Source organism: Chlamydotis macqueenii, chromosome 19 (assembly GCF_036417535.1).
Source record: "Chlamydotis macqueenii isolate bChlMac1 chromosome 19, bChlMac1.mat, whole genome shotgun sequence".
NCBI lineage: Eukaryota > Metazoa > Chordata > Aves > Otidiformes > Otididae > Chlamydotis > Chlamydotis macqueenii.
Window position 1 is genome coordinate 9,887,510 of NC_141574.1, and position 20,731 is coordinate 9,908,240.

General features: G+C 47.9%; 1 protein-coding gene across 2 annotated transcripts; it reads right to left on the reverse strand.

Annotated features, from left to right (window-relative positions):
* Nucleotides 1-748: 748 nt before the first annotated feature.
* FKBP6 (FKBP prolyl isomerase family member 6 (inactive)) lies at nucleotides 749-20,589 on the reverse strand. 2 transcript variants are annotated; one of them, XM_086763268.1, is made up of 8 exons: nucleotides 20,350-20,589; nucleotides 18,987-19,076; nucleotides 18,282-18,484; nucleotides 16,894-17,013; nucleotides 15,628-15,822; nucleotides 15,196-15,305; nucleotides 12,109-12,199; nucleotides 749-1,175 (listed from the first exon to the last, which is right to left on the reverse strand). In XM_086763268.1, exons 1-7 carry the CDS (start codon nucleotides 20,537-20,539, stop codon nucleotides 12,121-12,123), a joined length of 987 nt encoding a protein of 328 aa, XP_086619394.1. In that variant the 5' UTR covers nucleotides 20,540-20,589; the 3' UTR covers nucleotides 749-1,175; nucleotides 12,109-12,120. The 2 variants fall into 2 exon arrangements, with proteins under 2 accessions (XP_086619394.1, XP_086619395.1); XM_086763269.1 differs by lacking the exon at nucleotides 16,894-17,013.
* Nucleotides 20,590-20,731: the final 142 nt, after the last annotated feature.

The window sequence follows — 20,731 nt, forward strand, 5'->3', positions numbered from 1 at the left end:
AACAAGGAGACAAGCAGCAGGCTCCAGAAGCGTGCTTGCAAGGTGCTGCCAACCCAAAGCTTTCCGAACATTTTTCCACACTCCCCCGCCCCTCTTTGGGACATCCTACCAAGAGGGCATTTTGTTTTAAGAGACCGACAGAGCATGGTAATAAGGAATCCAAAAGCCATAAAGACGCTGGCAGAACAAGAACGCTTCAGACATTTCTCTCCTGGCAAGGGGCCGCCTTGGATCACATGGTGACCACAGGCAACCCTTCCTGCCCAGCAAGTCAACAACAAGTGTAGAAGAAGTCAACAACATGTTTAGAAGACATTATCCATCCTAGTCTAACACGGGCAGGACAAATACCACGAAAATATCGTTTCACATTACCAGATTCCTCCTCCTCCATGGTTTCTTGCTTGGTTTGTATTTACCTGCCACTGTCTCACTAAAAAGCACTTGATTTTGCATTTATTAAATCTCAGCCACACCACAGAGGCACACGTTCAGAGAGATACAGGGAGAGCACGGTGGATTTTGCTCCAAAAGGAAACCAGCATAAAGCTGGTATTCTTAAGTAATCTGGAATTTAGTATCAACATCCACAGGAACATTCAGCCAAAACAAAGAACATAACACGCTGTTGCCCAAGAAGGGAGCTAGCTATACAGCAACAAACCAGATCCTATTTCCAAATTCCAGCTCCTTACATTAAGAAACATTAATCACTCTTGCACAATAAATTGCCACAAGTCCTGCCAGTGTTAGTCCTAAGGTTGGTTTATATTCTCAGAACAAAAATATCAAACTTTCTCTTCAAGAACAACCTGTACAAACAATGCAAAACTTCATGGCATCCTACTCCCATTCACAGAGTCCCTAAGAGCAGCCCAGAATGTGCAATAGGTAGGATGTCAAAGAGTTTTGTTTAAAGAGTGTGCAGGAGAGGGAAGAGAGGGAAGGTCTTCACCTCTCCTACAGCAGGACTTGGTTCTGCGAGAAACAGCCTCAGAATACGACAAACAAAACCAACTTCAGGAAAATCAGGTGGTGTATAAACACAGTCTCAAAACAACACAGGGCTCTCGACCCTTTTCCCAAAACATAGATGCAGTGCTGAGATCAGTGTGTGCCCAGAGGTAGGTCCTCTTCCTGTCCAGGAACCGCTCTTCTCATCAGCTGGCAAGGTCCTAGGATAACAAAATACCACAGTCAGCGTCCCACAGGGATCCCCTGTTCTTATTCCATTTTAGCAGGAAATGGTCAATCATTACCAGCACACATCTACAGAGTCCCTGATGGAAATGCCCAGAATTCTGTGGATTAGCACAAGTAGAATAGGTGCAGTGAAATCCCCATAAAATTCATTCAATTTCTTCACACAGGAATTGGAAGAAACTGACTATTAAGTGACAAGAAGTCAAAACTAGCAAGTCCACCTCAGACAAGCCCTGAGAACACCCTTCAGGCCACCTCCCTTCCTGGATAGGGTCATCCATGCTGCCCATTGCTTCTGCTTTTCCAACCCTGTTCTGGGAAACCCAGACACTTACCCAGACACTGGGAAACCCTGGACACTTACTCTTTGCCTTTGGGAGATAGTCCTGTGTCTCCCAGAAGATCCACTGTTCTCCTCATCTGAGATTCCTACTGCTCTTTTCTGTATTTAATTGCTCCCATCTTCCTCCCTGGCCCACATCCCCTTCCTGTCTGTAGGCCATGACCACCGAGAGGCCTGGCCACACCACTGCAACATTGGCGCGGATCACAAAGTGCTGCCAGTGTTTTGTTCTCTGTTAGCTCCCCCGTGCCCCATCACTCTTGCTTGTCCTTACCATCCTTGGAGTCCTGGCACACAGGGAGAAGGTGACAGACCCAGCAAAGCCTCCTTCTCTCATCTGCTGCCCCTCTTTAGGGTCACAAGAGCTCCGCTAGAAGGAAACCAGCATCTAGGCATAGGGTCAGGTATTTTTTTGGGTAGTTTTTCTTTTTTAATTCCCCCTCCACTCTGTATTTCAAAGGGGAGCCTCTAGGGTCACTGAGCAGGACTCAGATCACCCACCTCACCTTCTACATGGCTACAGTTCCACAGCACTGACCTTGCAGCCAAAAGCTCACCCACTCCTTCAGTGCCTCTTCCAACCATGCTTTCCCTCTGCCTCTCCACCTGCAGACAGAATCAGCACCTTCTCCTCCCTAGCCCTTACAAGCTCTTTGAGTTGGTTGTCAAACACCAGTCAAACACTGCAAGATCTGCAGCGGAGCTGTGGTGCATGCAAGTATAAGGTGGAGTTCCCTCTTGTCCCCAGAGCCACTAAGCACCTGGGATAAAACACACTCAGCCTGCGTATTTACACTGCTTTCCGATGTGCCCGTGACATATCTCAACACCCTGCGGCTCACGACGTTGCTGCAACTGGCATCTCTGAGATACTCACAGAGGAACACTGATACAGAGGTTATTTCCTTGATTTGTTAGAGTGCAGAGGGTACCAAAACACTGCTGAAAAGTCAGTCTCGCCCCTCCGTCACCCACAGGATGAACAGCAGAAGATAAAAAAAATACACAACCACAACCAAAAAAAACCAAACCAAAAAAACCCAAAAAACCCCCAAAAACAAAAACCAAACCAAAACCAAAAACAAAACAACCCACCAGAAAAATCCTTGGAAACCTTTCCATGAGATAACCCATTATCTGTCTCCTACAGAAGTTCTGAGGATCAAAGGATGAACATTCAAAAGATGCCTTATCTTCTCTCAGCTCAAGCATACTAGGAGCCCAAACTAATTTTTGATAGTCTTTCAGCAGCTGTAGCCACCACAGCCTGCTCACTCAGCTCGGCTGCAGTGGCAGCCTCTGCAAACGTAAATCAAATTACTAGCAGCAAAACGGGGATGCCTGCTCTTTAGAGGATATCAACTTACAGAGCACTAACCAGAAGGTAGAAAAAGGAAAACAATAATTGTGAGGAAAACAGACACTTTACAGAGTAAAGGATGAGAAGATGAAGCATCACATGATGCTCAAAATCCACACCTCATTCATTATATATCCTTGAAAGGCACCACAGGATCACAGGGTAATTAGGGCTGCAAGGAACGCCAGTAGGTCTCCAGTCCAACCTCCTGCGCAGAGCAAGGTTAGCTAGGGGGTCGACCAGATTACTCATCTTCCTCCGATGACCCTGAAGAAGCCGGGGTTTATTCAGTCGGTATGCTCCGAGCCACACAAAACCTGTGACTCAAATGCCACCGTGCCAGAAAACTATGAGGCCGAACGAGCACAGTCTGCCTCTCTCAAGGGCTGCCCCCAATTAAAGTCTGGGATAATAAAAGCACAAAACAGTAGAGCAGCTTTGAGATTGCCAGAAACACACAAGTAAAGACTTCTAGCCTAGCACAAACCAGGATTCACAGTAACGAGTCGGCACAGCCATCGTCCACCCAGACTCACAAAACCCCGTGCCACAGTCTCATTTAACAGAGCACCTTTCGTTGCCAAACCTTCCAAAAGTGGGGGTTAACGAGCTTCACGTAACGCAAGATATTCACAGTCAGCTTCAGGCTGGCAGCACTTTCTAGTATCTACCCCGACCCGGAAAAGGGGGAGACGAAGTCTCTAAAGAGGGAACACTACTGGAGGACACTTCACCTGATTTCTTCTCTTTGAAAATGAAGCAGGAATAGAAATGCTTAAATTACCTCCCCAGCTCACAGGACAGTTCTAGCAAGTAGGACAAGGAAAGAAAGGTTTCTACAGTGGAAATATAGCATTGTACTTGACATGCTGCAGTGTTCTGCATGTTATTAGAGAAAAGCATCTTTGCTCCTGCTAAAATGCAACTGACTTCTGTTCTGCTACTTGTCAGTCTCACATTATCCCCACACAGCACTTCCTTTTATGTGTCCCTGATAGGCATACTTAAAAGATAATCATTTGATGTTTCCACTGGCTGTTAGTTGTGGTTTGGGGTGTCTAGCTGGGTATAAAATCCACAGCTACTAAGACTTCTTGTGCACTAAAAAGACAAAGGATCAAACTGTGAATCTTCTGGTTTCATGGCTGCTATTTGAAGTAATAAAGTCTTACATGGAGCTAATTAAAAAAATATTCAAACTGAAACCCTAAAGCCATTTCAAGGAGTGTTTGATCAGTTCATCTCTTTCATTTCCACCTAATGGCTACACAATCAAAAGAGAAGTGGAGGGGAAACACACGGCCCTGAAGAAGCAGAGAGCTGGATCACGTTCAAAGCGTTTGCTGCTCCTGCAGGTAGGAGAACGGCGTGCTCCAAGCAGGACTCTGCTCCAATATTTGTTTCCTTCCCTTAACAGCAGGTTGGCAGCAACTCAGCCATGCAAACCAGCAAGGTGCACGTTTGCTTTGAAGTTCCGACAGAAGTCTGTTAGCACCAGCTATTTTAATCCATGCTTCACAAAGACAAGGCAGTCGATCAACAACTTACAGTAAGCAACATGCCAGGCCACAGGTCATTTACAACCACAGTCACCTTTACCCTGCATTAAAGCCATAATTAAATTTTAAAGCCTTAGTTAAACATTAACTGTTAAGTTGTTTTCTTGCATAAAGAACTGTTGCTGCCTCCTCCCCAGCTCCCCCTTTCCTGCCTCCATCTCTAGCAGGGCTGCGGGGAAGTGTCACGTAGGCACCAAACACAGCAGATAAAATTGCCGTCAAAGCACAAGGAAATAGGAAAGTAAGAAGCGTGCATTTAAAGCACAGCTCCTGTCAGTTCAGCCCTCATTACACCCATGCTTTGAAGCTGCAGCTCCCAACAGCGTTGCACTGAGATAACCCTCAGGGAGAAGAGCGCTCCTCAAGAGAAGTCATCAAGTCATCAGCTTGTCAAGGGCAGGCTGGAAGGCTGGCCTGGCTTTTACATCCCAGGGAACTGCCTTTAAAGGATGTTCGGAGAAATGTAGCCTCCATGTGTCTGTCATGGGAGACAGAATGTCTTCTTTTCAACACTTCTGTAAAAAACTAAATAGGATTCTCACTGACCATGGAGAAGAAAGGAAGGAGAGTTTTGACTTGGTAGTCAGAAGGATGTGGTACATCCTACAGCACAGCTCCACATGAGCACGCTGGAAAAGTAGATGTTACGTACACACATTTGGCACACAGATCAACAGAGGAGCTAAAAACTTCTTGAACAGCAATTGCCCCAGAAGTGCTCTTCACTCAAACCCCGACAAGTCCAAAGGAACTGCCACTCTGCAATGACAGCCTGGAGAAAAACCACCACTACTGGGAGGTGAACAAGCTCCTTCTGGAACGTGCCACGTGGACTCCATGAGAGGTTACTGACAGGCTGCAGCTCTCCCGAACGGCAAGAAGAAAGCCCAGTGACAGCTAGGGTGCTATCAGCTAGCTGATAACAAGATGTGCTGGGCAATCCACCCTCATACGAGGGGAAGAAACAACTATTTACAATGCCAGGCTACCACGGTTTTATCTGGATGATTATTAGAGGGAACACAACACACTGCCATCCCAGGGAGCCTGTCTCTGAGCACGCGACATGCCTTCACACAATTACCTAATTACGGTACCACTTACCCGCTATCTACGGAAGTGACTCTGCAGTCAGCCATACCCTCATTTCTCTCTACTATGTTGTTTGGGGATGCCCAGCTGCTAGTGCTTCAAGTGGACTCACTTTTATGGCCAAGATGGCTGTGAAGCCCATCTTCAGAGCACAGCAGCATACAAGCACACAGAAGCTCAGAGACTCCTCGCTTGTGAAGACTCCAACTACCCACCAGTGTCACCGAGCACGCCAGGTGCCCGAATTCACAGACGAAGGTGCAAGGAGCAGATGCGCTACTCCTTGCTCACACAACCAAGCTGTATGAACTTCCATTGCTACCCACAGATCTGTGCTTACATGGTTTTTTCCCCCCTCAGGATGTGGGTTTTTTTTTTTTTTTGCAAGTTAGTTTGTCATAATCCTCAGCTCTGCAAATGATCCACAGTGAGTTTCAAGCATTGCCTGTATGCTAGACAGACAGCTCAGTGGCAGGATGAATTCTCCAGAGATTTTTAACAAGTCTCAACTCCAAAGACCCTGAATGCTGATGACATGCACTACCATCCTGAACCTGAGGTGACAGAAGAAGGATCTGTCAAGTCTGCTCAGATCTGTGATAGGACAAGGATACCTAAAGCAAAAAGGAAAAGTAGAAGGTGGAGCTCTTTCCCAAGCATTTCTTTAAAAAGTCCCTTAAAACACCACGCAAAGCAACAAAACAACTTGTTCAGACAGCAAGAGGTCTCACAAGAGGAGAAATTATGGGAAGGTGAAAGAAGGGATCAACTGTTCAACACACACTTCTGACTCAGAAAGGACTTCATCCAGCAAGTCTGGGCTGAAACTGATCCTTACAGCAGCTCCCAGTTCTTCAAGAGCTCAGATAACTTTCATGTCAATAATGCTCAGCATTCTGTCAAATCAACAGGTCCCTGATAAAGCAGGGTGGGGAGTGGGAGAGGCACATGAAGGTCACGTCTGCCCTTACTGGAAATAACTCTGCAGTTCTGCAAATCAAGTCACAGCAGTGCCAAGATATTCCCTGCATCTTAAGCAAAAAGCCTTTCTGAAAGCAACATTCCCCAAATCTGAAGCCCTCGTTAGTATCTCCTGCCTCTTGGTGCTGGCAACCATAAACATTGTTGGTTGGTTTTTTGTTCCCCCCCCCCCCCCCCCCCCCAAAAGCACTGTTGTCACGATGTCACACACGGTGATCAGTGCCCAGGTGCTGTTCAAGCAGCAATGCAGCCTCCAATGCCCTGTCAGCTGCTCTGTGTCGCTGCTCGTGGAAAGGACACCCCATTACCGGGCTGCACTTGGTGATCGATGCTCAGCAGCTCACAAGCACAGGAATATTTCCCAAAACCACAACAAAGAGTTCTGAGGGTGCTTAGTGCTTATTTTGTTAGCCCCAGCGGTCTCTGTATCATCACAGCTACTACAATGCCCAGTTAAAGCATTTTAAACTCTTCCAAAGTTTGTCAGTGTTTCACCGCTCACTCCGCTGCAGCGGGAAGCATGCAGGTCTCACAAGACCCTGAGCAGCACCAGCACCTTCTCGTAATCAGAAGAGCATCTCACCTGCAGCCTAGGGTATCAGGTCATTAAAAGTTTGCAGTTTCATTTGAACAAAGTGCAGACTGTGGAATAAGCAAAGAACCACCCATGGAAGGCCTGCCCCTTCCCCCCTCAAAATCAGCCACCATGGCACAGTTCACACCACCATCATCCGAAGATTTTTTTTCTACCCAACTGTGTGTTGAAGTTGCTTTCTGCTGTGCTCCAGCTCCCCTCTGCTCTGAAGCTGCTAGAGGCTCAGACGCCTCGTCCTGGCAGCAAAGTCCTCAGTGCAGTGCCATGCTGAAGCAGGGAAGCACAGGGACACCCATGCTCGGTGACACTGACCCACTGTGGGTAGGATACGCGGGTACACCAGCCAGAGCACAGCTGTCCGCATGCAGCGATTTACATCATTAAGTGTGTCTGCTCAGGATGAGACGTCACTGAAATAAGCAGGCAGTGAAGAACATCCTTTGCTCTTTAGAGGTAGCAGTGTCCTCCAAGCCCAAGAGGATACATGATTCTTCATACAGGCATGGTTACAGATCTCTACGCTCGACACTCCTTTGAGAAATTGGACTAGAAGAAGCAGCACACAACAGTGAAGTATGGAAAAAGGCCCTTAGTTTTGCTGTGCAGGGTGTGATCTTTAAAGAAAAAACCCAAATTTAAGACTAAGAGAAATAGATAGCATAAAGACGCTTCTGCTAGTCCAGAGAGAATGTATGGAGGACCCCAGATCAGCAGGACCAGTGCCCAGGCATGCCAGTTCTGCCTGAGCTGGCAAGAGCCCGGGGAGAGCTGCTTACCACTGTCTGTAAGGCCAAACGCAGGCCGAGGGACCGTGCCTCAGCTAGCAGCGCAGCTGAGCTGTAACCAGATCCCAGGCACAGCCACAGGCACCTGCAGCAGGCTCCCATCCAAAATCCGTCTGGTCACTGCCTACCTGGGTGCAGGTTTATCCCATTTGCCTTTTTACCCGTCAAGGTAACAAAACATTTTCACTTACAATTCATATAGCTTATCACAACTGAAACACGAGGAGTGGTGAGAGGAGACTTTATAAATGATACTTCAGAGAAAAACCTTAAAATAACCATGCGTCTCCTTGCTGCTGGAAGTGAAAGCCAGTAATTCTGAATGCTCCACAAAACTAAAACTTTCTTCATGAAGAAATTCACATCTTACACATACACCATTCTCTTTAAACTCTACCTGCATGATAAACCAATTATTGTCATGGGAATGAAAAAAGCCCAGCATCTTTCGCTCTCTACTCGTTTGTAACAGCAGCATATTTTATCTCCCAGCTGCTGGCAAAAGCTCTGAGAAATAAAAGCCCACAGAGTGTATTCACTGGGGGCTCAGCCTGTCCTTTCCAAAGCAAGCATGCTGGGGGGCCTCAGGAAGGCAGACAGGAGCTTGAGGAGAAACACAGCCAGGAACACTCTCATACCTCAGCTGGGAGCTTCAAGTCTGAGAAGACAGTGGGGAACCCTAGGCTTTAGACACCTGCAAAGTCTTAGAGAGGACAGCCCTGGGCTGGGCCCCAAGGCAGTCCTCTGATGAGGCTGGAGAACACATCACTTCACCCACGCCTTGGAGGACAGGCATGGTAGGGCACTGAGATACTGCATGGGTCTCCCTCCTTTCCATTTCACATCATCTTTTCACTTCTAAGCCCAGGTCAGACATCCTGATCTGAACAAAGCCACCTCTCCCCTAGTGCATTCAAACCAGGGCCCCATGTCCATTTGAGCAACCTGATCTAGTCGGGGATGTCCCTGCTCCTTGCCAGGTGTTGGACTAGATGACCTTTGAAGGTCCCTTCCAACCCAAACCATTCTGTGATTCTATGATCTGACTGGGAAGCATGCATGGCACAGCATCCCTAAGCAGAGGTGGGGCAGTCATTTCTCCGCTGACAGCTTCTAGAAGAGACCAGAGCCCACCAAGCTTCCAGAAAGGTATTACAGGTACTACTGCAGGCGTGAACTGCCGAACTCCTCTGAAAAAAACAAAGATGCTAGAAGAGGAGAGAGCTGGAGGGAAAACAAAAAAAAACACCCCAAAAACAACCCAACAACTTTATTAAAGCTTTTCTCCTTCCTCTGCTTAGCAAGGAGAATGCTTAATTAAGTCATCCTTCGAGTCTTGGCACTCACTCCAGCAATGCTCAGCACAAAGCAGATATTCAACAATTTCCTTCACAGCACAGGACATCTCAGTGGTACAGTAATTTGCATAGTCTAAAGAAGTGAAATTGCCTGTTCTCTGTTGTTCAGCCTTACGCAGTGGGGAGGGATGGTATCAGCAGGGGGCACATTTTAGATCTGCTCAGTAATAAGGGAGAGCAGGAGGGGAAGAAGTAAGTTGCTGTTTTCTCAAAATCTGGAGCCTTCCCAAGGCAGGAGTTTGACTGTGTTATGCACACACTTTTGGTTTATTTGCAAGTCTCTTTCAGCTTACTAGGTCAGTTTAACTGGCAACTGCTGCTGATTTTAAGCCCAATTATCGTCACTTCTACCTGGTGACACAGCCCCAGTTCTGCAGCCAATTCTCACCAATTAATGGCTTCAGAACTGCTAGACCCTGCTATTTGTAGCAATCTCAAGTTTGACCTCAGAGTCACAGTTTCCTGCCATAATTTCAGCATTGTTTGTTTTCACTGGAACACTTCCCTGGGTGCTCTCAACTACGGAGACCACTTCTCCTGTGTACCGAGTAGAGTTACATATTAGAGGCAAACTTTCAACTTTATCCCACCTATGACAAAACAAACAAACAAAAACGTTCAGCAACTCCTCTTTCCGGGATGAAACTATCACCATAGACCCTCTACTAGAATCCAGGCATTTCTAGAGAATTTGTCCTCACCCTCATGATTAAGTTTTCTTAGCACAAAGGACCACAGCAACAGAGTGACAAGAAATTCCCTTTTTCCTGCCAGGTCTTTCAAACAAAAAAGAACAAAAAGCTCCAATAAGCCAGTGGTCCTCAGCCCATCCATCTGCAATTTAGGGAACACGAAGGAGGACTTTTAGCTATGCACATCCCAGGTAACCTGGCTCGACACGTCTGCACCACACAAAGTGTACAGAGGCAGGCAAGTGACCCAAATTCAAAGAGGGGCAAGCACGAGACTCAAGACTCAAGCTGTTTGCAAGAAACTGCAGCAGGATGGATTGAAGAAAGTGTTTGTGCTTCCATTTCTCCCTCTGAGTATTTTTTAATTCCTCCAGCAAGCCTCACAAGCGGCCTTGCATTTCACCAAATATTAGATTTATTTTGACCTGAAACTCCATTAAAAAGGAAAAAAAAAAAGCGTGCTCTGAGCAAGATGTTGTTTGTGGCAATTAGAGGATCTGGACTCCACAGCAAGAGGGACACAGAAGGACCAGGCAGAATGAAGACACCCAAGTGTGTCCAGATTTGAGTGTCATTATGCAAAACATACAACGCAGCCCCGGATTATTCAGTACAGAGAAATGAAGTGGTTTTCCCTGTAACAGAGCAACCGCTGCAGAACTCACCACAAGGTATAGCAAACCCACCCGGGAAGGAGCTCTGAAGCAGGGGGATGGACGGAGCAGTGTTTCAGGACGGAGAAAAAGCCATAGCCACAGCTCTGCGTCATTTAGCTGGTAAGCTGGACAAGGTCAGGTCAATGCTGGTCTGTAGGAAAGTTTTCCTGAACTATTGCGATTCCTCGGGACCACTGACCATGAGCTACATACTACTGTCAGGCACGAGATCCAGGTCCTACAGGCTTCCAAGCTGCAAGTCTCAAGCTCAGCAAGTGGAGCATCAGAGCCTCCTTGCCAAGTCCAGAGCCACAGACTTCCTGCACACTGGCAAGATGGCTTGTCAGTCCTAAATCTCCTTTCACAGCTCCCTGCCTAGAGGGAGGTACCTGCTAACAGATGTTAGCAGTCTCACCTGGAACCCAGGGCAGAAGAATTTGTGCTCCAAGGCAGTTTAGAAACATGCCCAGCTCAGATGGGCACAGAGGCAGCACGAGGGGCAAAGACTACAGCAGGGAAGCACATCCAGCCAGAAGAGGGTTGTGTTGCCTTAGGAAGTAGCAGTTCAATCAAACCTCTTCCTCAAATACTACACAAGCACAGACAAAAGAGTCAGCCTTAACATACCAGACTCACACCCCACAATAGCACTGCTGCTGATGGAAAGGCTGCCAATACTCATTTTCTTCAAGTAGGAGAGATACTGCCTGTATTGCATGAGAGAGAATGGCAAACTGACAGCCCTGAGCTGGTGATGCTTTCTGACAGAAGGCTGCTGTCATTTTCCACAACTCCTTCCCTAGGGTTTACCCTGAGGCAAGAGACCAGCAAATATTTCCACTCCCCCTTACACCCTCCCAAAGGTTTTGACAAAAAAAAAAAAAAAAAGAAAGTATGATCAAAGAGCCTTTGTGCATTTATAAACCCATCAATTTTGCTAGAAGACTTAAGGCTTTAAAGAGTCCAAAACATCTATTTGAAATTTTCTATACAAACAGGTTTTTTAATATTTAAAAAAACCCAGAAATAAAATATTTAGATTTTTCTGAAGTGAGGCATTCCAACAGCTCCAGACAGGAGCGCTGGAGGGGAGGAGGAAATCCAATTCTTAAGTTTGACAGGAACAGTTTTTTTTGTTTCTTTTAATTGGCAGAGAAACAAGACTACACAGCTATTTCTCCCCCTGGCTCTGACAAGGAATAGCTGGGATGAGCAGCACAGGAAACAAAACCAAACTTACTTAAGGGCTGCCAGTTTCAGGTTCCTGTCCCACGCCAGCCTGCCTCACAGGAAAGATTCCCCGAGCCAACAGTACAGCAGTTTTCCACCCCACCATCCTGCCCCTTCCCCTCCACACACTGCCATTACCTGACATTTTGCCTCCAAAACCCTCCCACGCAGAAGAGAAGCAGGTTCCGCACCTAGAAACACCGTTCAGACACAGAGGTTTTGGGAGACCTCAGTCTTTTTCACAACTTGATTACCTTTTTCTCTGGTTAGCGAGAAGAACAGTTGAGAGAGACAAACATTCGGCAGCACATTTCTTTCTCCTTTTCCATATAGTTCCTGTAGCAGCTGCAAAGTAGAGCACAGCATGGCATCACGGGCTGTAGGCTGCCTGCCCACCCATCAGTGCCACAACCAGGAAATATATAGTATTTTTTCTATATAAATACATTAGCCTAATCTAAAAGTGTGCTGGTAGCAGAGAGCCTTCCTTCTGCCATGTCAGGGAAGGAGAGCTGGAAACACTGCGCTTTAACCCCAGACCTCGGGCCTCTGCTCCGCTGGCAACTATTAGCTAAGTAGCTCATTTGACTTCTGGTAACCAGATGCTCTCTGCACCAGTTTCGCAAGCATGTGACGATGCAGAGGAACCCCCACCTGTATCCTAGGTCTAGTGCCACCCTTACACAAGTTTCTTCAGTACCAAGAAATTGTCCAAGCACCCTGCTCCAGGATGTCTACCATTGACACTGCATTTGGGCAAAGGATGGGTAGGAGACAGCAGGGATGTGCATCTGGACTGAGTAGATGACAGAGCAGACGCTTCCTCCATTTTCACTTCCCTGCCAGCATCATATTAGCATGGCAAAAGCTGCCCAGACTGCTCCATTTTAAATGGCTGCTTCTCCAAACAGTTTCCTCTGCACCCTGTGTTCTCACCTCACCGGCAACAAGCTCTCACTGGTGAGGAATCCTTGAGCCAGAGGGTGACTCAGTTTGGGCACCGTCCCAGGGATCAATGGCTGCCCACAAGGTCAGCTTTCCTACATCTGCTACCATATAAGGTTAAAAGCAAAGGGGTTTTTTTGTTGCAACACACCAGAAACAGCACAAGTGTGACATTGGCTAATGCTCTCAGTTCCCCACCACCAGCACCCAGTTTCTGGGTCTAGAAACTCAAAGTGTTTCACTCAGTGAAATCCCAGTACAGCAGCCTCTTCTGTTAAGTCTCAGACAGACGTTGCCCCAGCTGTCCACACTGAGTAGACCAGGGATGCCCACGTAGACTGCGGATGGCACACACACCCCTATCCCAGCAGGAAATCCAAGAGCCCCTCATTCGGAGGCACAGATTCACGCCAGATGTCACAACAATCCCATTTTGCTCTGGATTTGATGCAATGCAAGCCTTCCAATAGAGCTGCCAAATCCAGCAGAATTTGCACCAAGACAACCACTACAGCTGGTACCAGACACACGTTCCACAAAACCCTCACCCTGGATCCTGCCTGTTTTTCTGCAGTGAAGTCAACGTCGCCAAGAACCTGGTTCAGCTGTTAAACAGATGCTTTCTAAAGTTTTGTTTCAGACAGCAAAAGGTAGCTGTTGACTAACACACTACATTCCTTTTTGCAAAGTATACGTGTACTCAGTAAGGAAGTGAAAAGCCTCTAAGAACAAGATTTTGGTTCATATTCCATTTCTGAAGCATTCACCAGATCACATTACAAGTTTTCTCGGGCAAGCCACTTTGGCAACATCACAGGATCTAGACTGAGGTATGGCTTAACTAACACCACCTGATAACATTGTCTTAATCTATTTTATACTAATTCCACTCTGTCATAGTAAAAGCAAAAAAAACACACCAATTTTAACCGGCACCAAAGCAGAAACTCTGAGACAACAGTGGTTTAACGCGTACTTGGCTTACCGACACATGTGTTAGCTGTACGTGCTGCTGTCTCCAGAGCGAGAGCCGACAAGCCTGCCCACTGCCTCCCCAAAGGCACAATGCCCTGCCACTTCCTGGCAGCACAACCTCAACATTAGCGAGATTTCTGACTTGCCAACATATTTCAAATGAGTCTAAGGGAACACATGAGGCTTCTAGAATCAGGACTTTACATCTTTGACACTACCCACATGCCAAGTCTCCAAGAGCAGCTAGCCAGCCACCCAGATCTATTTCATAAGTAGTTGCACTCACCTAGCAGTTTGGTAGCTACGTACCCCAAGGCAGATCAGGATGAAAAGAAGTGCTTTATTTCAGATTTCCAGAGCAGTAGCTAATAGTGCCTTCAAGTTCTTGTCACTTCAGAAGTACAGAACAACTTTGAAGACTTAGTGTTACCACAGACTATTCAAGACGACGCGGATGTATAGGACGCCAATGTGCAAGGACAGCCCTCTACCAAAGCAGTACCTGGCAAAGGCACTCAGCCCACGAGACTGGCTTTTCCAGCTGCACCAACTGCTCTGGAAAGATGTCACTGCTGTCTACAAGCCTTTTTGCAAGTGCCTAGCTGTGACACACCAAAGAAGAGGGTTCATATTCAAGGGCTGCTTTGTGATCTCAGAAGCTGGGGACTGCATCGCCTTCTGTGTCTGTGAAGAGCACCAGAAGTATGGTGCATACTTTTGGGAACCAGGTAGCGCTTTGGCCAGTTTCAAAGGGAAGAACAGAATGAGGGCAGAGACTAGTGTTAGTCATCTTTTGGTGGGGCTAGGGCATGACTAAAGCTGGCAGGATTGTGCTGTACTCAGCCTGTGGGCAAAGGGAAAGTTTGCCTTGAGGATTGCTCACTTAATACCTCCAAGGCAGAAGAAAAAATAACTTTTAATGAACATGAGTACTTGCAGCATTGTATACTGAAGTACTTGCAGTGCAGAAGAACTGCTGTAACTTGCCAACACATCTTAAAGTGAATGAAAATCATACTTATTAATCCAGAACATTATCACCTTGAGTGCCAGCCTGCTGCATTTCATTGGTTTTGAAACATTTCAGCAGCCCCTGTCTCCCTGCCATCACCCTGACCTACCTACTGACAAGAGTACACATCCCCCCAAGAGAAACTGCACGGAAAGAGTGGGTGCTCTCAGCTTCTCACCTACCATCTGTAACCTCTGTCTGCCAAATGTTTGAATCAGCTGTCCCGACAGTAAGAGAAGCCTTCTGCATTTTCCCAAGTCACTTACTAACTCAACAGTTTTGTGTTTGGTCTTTTTTTTTAAAAAAAAAAAAACAAAACAAAAAAACCCAAACATTTTAAATACCGAGGGGTTGTTACAGCCTGTCTAAGCACTCTCTCTTCCACGGGGATGGAAAGCAGTTCTCTCACCTTGCCAACTTTTTCAGCTCATTGTTAATATCTTCGTTAAACGGCTGTATACGCTGAGCCCTGACCAGGAAATCCCGGGCTTTTTCATATTCTGTCATGCAGAGACAAGCCTGCCATTGAGAGAAAACAGATGCATCGCAAGATAAATATAGACGCACTGCCATTCTTCAGGACTGAAACATGTGCAGCTACAAACACTTCTGAGACAGATCCAGGTAGCTCAGGAATCCTCCATGAAAAGATCTGTGTGACAGACTTACAGAGACATTTTCCAAAATGTCAGATGCAGACAAGCCACCTTGACTGCTGCAGCAGCTTAGGAGACCTGGCCCAGAATTCAGTGGTTCTCCTCGGTTCACTCAAGGATCTCCACAGTAAGTCAGACCACAATATCCCTTGATGTGGCTACGGGAGAAGTTTATTTTTGCCTACCTGGCCACACCTGAACAGCGCTTTGGCATTTCTTTGGTCAATCGCCAAGGCCTTCTCCCCATACGCCAAAGCTCGGGCAGGACATTCCAGTTTGAGGTAAGTAAGCGAGAGATTCAGGAGCACTGGCAACTTCACAGCATTGATCTGACACTGCTCTGCCTCGCTGGAAGGGCTGCGCTGGAGGATGGATAATGCCTGAGCAGACAGGGAAAAAGAGCAAGCGCACAATGAATCTGTTTGGAAAGCAAGAAATCCATCTCATCAGCCAGCTACACTTAACTTTCTGTTTACCTTTCTGTTTCAGTTAAAAATAAGAATAATCATAATAATAAAATTCTAAATATACTGCACAGCATTATCAGCGTGCCTAGCCAGCTCAGCTGTAAGACTACAGGTTTAGGAACTATTCAAGAAACTTGAAAGCATCAGAATTTTAAAAAAAATTATACCCAGAACCCATATTTTAAGGACTAAGATGGAAGAGAAATCTTACAGGGAGAAAGGCAATTTCAATTATTTTTGTTACAAAAATACCGAGAAAAAGCAACTCTGAATGGGGGAAAGAAATCTCACAATACCTCACTACTTCTGAAACAAAAGCATTCCAGTTTGGGAACACCTGAGTATTTTCCCCGCCCAGAGAGGCTGTGGAGTCTCCATCCTTGGAGACGTTCAACACCTGAATGGACACAGTCCCGTGAAGCCTCCTGCCAAGGCTGATCTTCCTTCAGCAGCTGAACTAGACAACCTCCAGAGGCTCCTACCAACCTCAAGTACTGCGTGATTCCCAACGGGAAGGCTGGAAGTAGAGCCCCCAGGACGCCAGCGATATCTGTTTCCACACTGTGTGGATTCTAGGCTACTTCTCAAAGCGTTTAACAGCATGCTGCTGCAATGCAAGGCCATGCTGTGCTACAACATGTGCCAGCAGAAGCTGACCCAAAAGGTTCCCCAGTTCAGCAGCCGACCACACAAACCACTCGGGGCTCACACAGCTGCTGAGATGCATCTTCCATTCCAGCTGGAGCCCACAGGCAGCAAGCCTGACGGAAAAGGGTTCTGCCTGTTTCTGCCAACCCTTCGTCATTTACCACTGCCGCTCACACAAAAGCGGGTGTCTAAGATCTATTCTTAGATAACAAACTATGGCTGGAAAATATAATGAAGTTATTTGATCTCCAGATTGTACTTGGTACAGTGGGTCAGCACTTAATTGCTCCTTTCACAACTTTTCACAATGGAAAACACTTTTTTCTGGTGTCGTACCTTTTTGTATCTCTCTTGGGCAGGCTCGAAGGACCTCTCACGGTAGAGGTAGTTGCCAAACTCTCTCTCAGAGTCTGCTACTTTCAACACCTTTTGTAGCGGTAATGTATCCTGCTGCTCCTGTATAAAGAAATACCTGAAATTTCAGCTCAAACAAAAGAAAACAACCGGAGAGCTCAGACAGGAGCGTCCTGTCGAGTCCCCTCTATTCACAGAGCAGGAGCCAGGCCAAGGCCCATGCAGTGTCCAGTCAGGCCGCCACCACGTGGCATTTCCCTTCGTCAAGCTGAAACATGCCACGGTTCTTGTGCTGGTAACTCTTGGTGCAGAGCGCTACTAACCATGTCAGGAAGCTCACCAAGATCGGAGAGGCTCCAGGGCGGGGGGCCAAGGAAGCAGGAATTTGTTCTTAAATCCTGCCCAACTCTCTCACCTGCTTAGCACAGCAGACAGTTAACACAAATACTATTGCTGGCAAAAAAGGTGAAGCAGATTGAAAGGCTCCAACGGCTGAGCATCACCCAGGGTGGCTGCCTCAGGCCAGCTCTGGGACCAGCCACACATCCACACAAGACCAACTGGCAAAACAAAAAACAACCCCAACAATAATAATAAAAAAAAAAAAAAATAAAGGGAAAGGTTTTCTTCTGGGTTTACAAGTTTGAATCAGCTCACAGAGAGAGGTCAGTCAGCCAGAAAGAGCAGGCAACTGGCAAGAAGGGGAGTAAGCTCTCTTGCAAACACGTGTGGTTTGCTCGCAGGGCTATGTGCGGACAGAGCAGCCTGGGCAGCAGCAGGAGGGAATAAAGAGGGCCTCCCCCACCAGTGTGGCTGCCTGTGCCCCACTCACTGACCCACAACCACAGCCCAAAGCCCTTTACATGAAAAGGGAGAGCTAACAATAACACCGTAACTCACCAGGGAGGAAAGCAAACAGTAAGGAGCACTTGGGAGAGTGGCCAAGAAGCAGAAACAAAGAGGGGGTAGGGGGGTGGCAGTTGAAAGCTACAGACTGAAATAGGATTTTTAGACAGGTCATTACCACTCCTTCAGAGAAATTCCTGGAAGCTGGTGCCCTCTAGTGAAACCATGAGGTTTCTTATAAAGCTAAAAATAAATGGAAGTTGTTCCACTGGCTCCAGCACACACAAGCAAACAAAGGCAGCACCCAGCTTCTTCCTCCGCACAGGAGTGCAAACACAGCAAGGCGTGCAGGGGCGGCATAGAGCGCATGTGTTTGTATCAGAGTGGGGCAGCAGCCCAGGTCTGGATCACTGCACCTGCAGTTACGCTAGGCATATGCAACACAGGAGCAACACCAACTGAAGAAAAGACAACAAAGGTTTAGCCTCCAAATTTAGGTCTCAAACCCTGTTAAGGCAACTCACAGCAGTCAACTTGAAGAATGCGTCAGATTCAGCAGAGTCGAGGAAGTCCAGCACCTCCACTTCGAACATGACCGTGGCATTCGGGGGAATGAGGGGAGGACAGCCCATCTGCCCATAGGCATAATTTGGCATGAAAACAAATCTTGCCACCTCTCCCTTCTTCATCGTCAGTATGCCAATTTCCAGGCCCCTCAACGTAATGTCTGTCGCGACAAGAAATGGAAGGTCATGAGAACCACAAACCCGGAAACCCCCTCAGACTCCAAACAATTTCTCCTAAAGCCTGGAGGAAAAAATCCTTGGGAGCTCCTATCTCAGCAACCACAACGGCCAACTGCGCCCTGTTACGGCTTATCAAGGCAGTCTGCTGTGGGAGCAAGCACACCATGAACAGTGACATCTCCTCACGAGCGATTTAAAAACAACAAGACAAGCAGCTGCTTCAGGGCAGGTGGCAAGCACCCCCGCTGCCACGAGCGGCACGGGCACCACGGCTCACTCCTACAGTCAAGACGGGCAGAGAGTGACCAGTTAGTCCCAGACTGACCATCACCTGTGTGAAGCAGGAGGCTTTTGGACACCATTGACAAGTTTTAAAGGTTTCAAATAACGTAAAGATACTAAACAGCATTTAAACTGACATATCTTAATGGGCTGGTCTTTATAATGCTGAGTCCCAGGACAAACTTTTCGTCTCAAACCTACCTTTTCCAAGTTTCAGTAGCCCAGGAGATGCACCATAGCGGTTTACGCAGAAAGGCTCATCCAAGTGTTCCAGGAACCCGGAGTATGTCACTGCGCAGCGAGGAGCAAGGGAGCGAGGAGACAGAGAGAAGAGAAAAACAGGAGTTTGATTTCATATCCAGAAACAGTACCATTGGAAGCACACTGGGAACCGGTTTTGCAGCATCACCCTTTTATCCTGCTTTTCTTCCTTCCTTCCTTCCGCTGCACAAACCACCTTGTCTTTACGCCAAAAACCCAGTCACATCCAAGTAGCCAAGCAGTGTTGATTGTGTTTTAACACCCAGCACCAAATAAAACAGCTGCTTTCCAAGTCTTGATGTCTTTCTAATCAAGAAATAGGATTTTGCATTTCTAGGAACTGGGATGGAAGCTTCAGCTGTAGCAATTAACATTCCCCTATTATCTGCAGAAATACGTAATTCAGCCTTCCCCAACCAAAGCTGGAGGCCTAGAAAGAGAAACAAAATGGGGAAAGTGTAGCCCCCTGAGCTCAGCCACTCCCTGGGGAGCTGTACCAGTAACTCCAGTTCTCACTCAAGTAGAAAACCCACTCTAATGGGCTTCCCCTGACACAGGACCAGGGCCTTGCACTTCAGGAACCACTGAGCTTCAAATTTCTTCTCTGTACCGTGAACACAGGTGGGACCTGGAAATCCTGCTTTTCTCAAGGTCAGGATGTCCTTTCATTTAATCTCTCAGCTGCAAGAAGTTAAACAGAGTATCCCAAGTGCTAAAATACCGATAAGGGAGAGCAGTCTCTGAAACAGAAAGACATACTATGGTATAATATAAGCATTTTTGAGCTCTCAGTCTCATGCCAAAGTTCAAAGCACTCAGATTGGCAGCCACAAGGACCTCAACATTAGAGGCTCATGGGATCTTTTACAACAGCTTCTGTCCTTCATTTCTGCCAGCGCACACTCCAGGCCTGGCCATACAGACCTCACACCATGACACAAAGGAACACAGGACCCTGACCTCAGTCTATGCTTCCAAGGGTTTTGGGTATTCTTAGTCCTCCTAACCACAGATCAAATTTAACAATTGCCATTTATAAAGAAAGCTGCTCAGGAGACGGTCAGCGGGGCCTGCAGGCTTGTACCCAGGAAGCAGGGCACAAGGTTACAGCAGAGCACCCAAAGCCCCGGGGAGCCCGGCTGCAAGCTCAGGTAGCAGGACGCCCGACTGGCGGCAGGCGCAGGGGACACGCACCCCGGGGAAGGTGCGAAAGCCAGGCCGGGCCCCGCGGCAGGCAGACGCCCAGCCCCCGGCCTCCCACGGCCCCGGGCGGAGCGCGCACCTCGGCCTGGCCCGGCAGTACCTGCCACGGAGGCGTCCGGGGGCACAGTCTGCCCGGTGCCGGCGCGCAGCTCCTCCTTGCACACCCCGCCATCGCCTGTCAGATCCTGCACGCCCCGGGACCGCACCAGGCGCTGGAAGGGGGACGGGGACGCGGCCGGGGCCTCCGCCGCCAGCTGCGCCCGCCCAGCAGCCCCGCTGCCGCCCGCCATCGCCTCCAGCGCCTCGCCTCGGCCCGCCTCTCGCCCTCTTCACCAATCGCCGCCCGCCATGGTCTGCGCCTTCAGCCAATCACGCTCCGAGCAGCCGCTTCGTCCCATCGCGCCGCTTCAGAACCACGCGCCGGCGCCTGGCGGGGAGGAGACGGCCCTTTCCCCGCGCGCAGCTAATCGGCCAATGGGCGA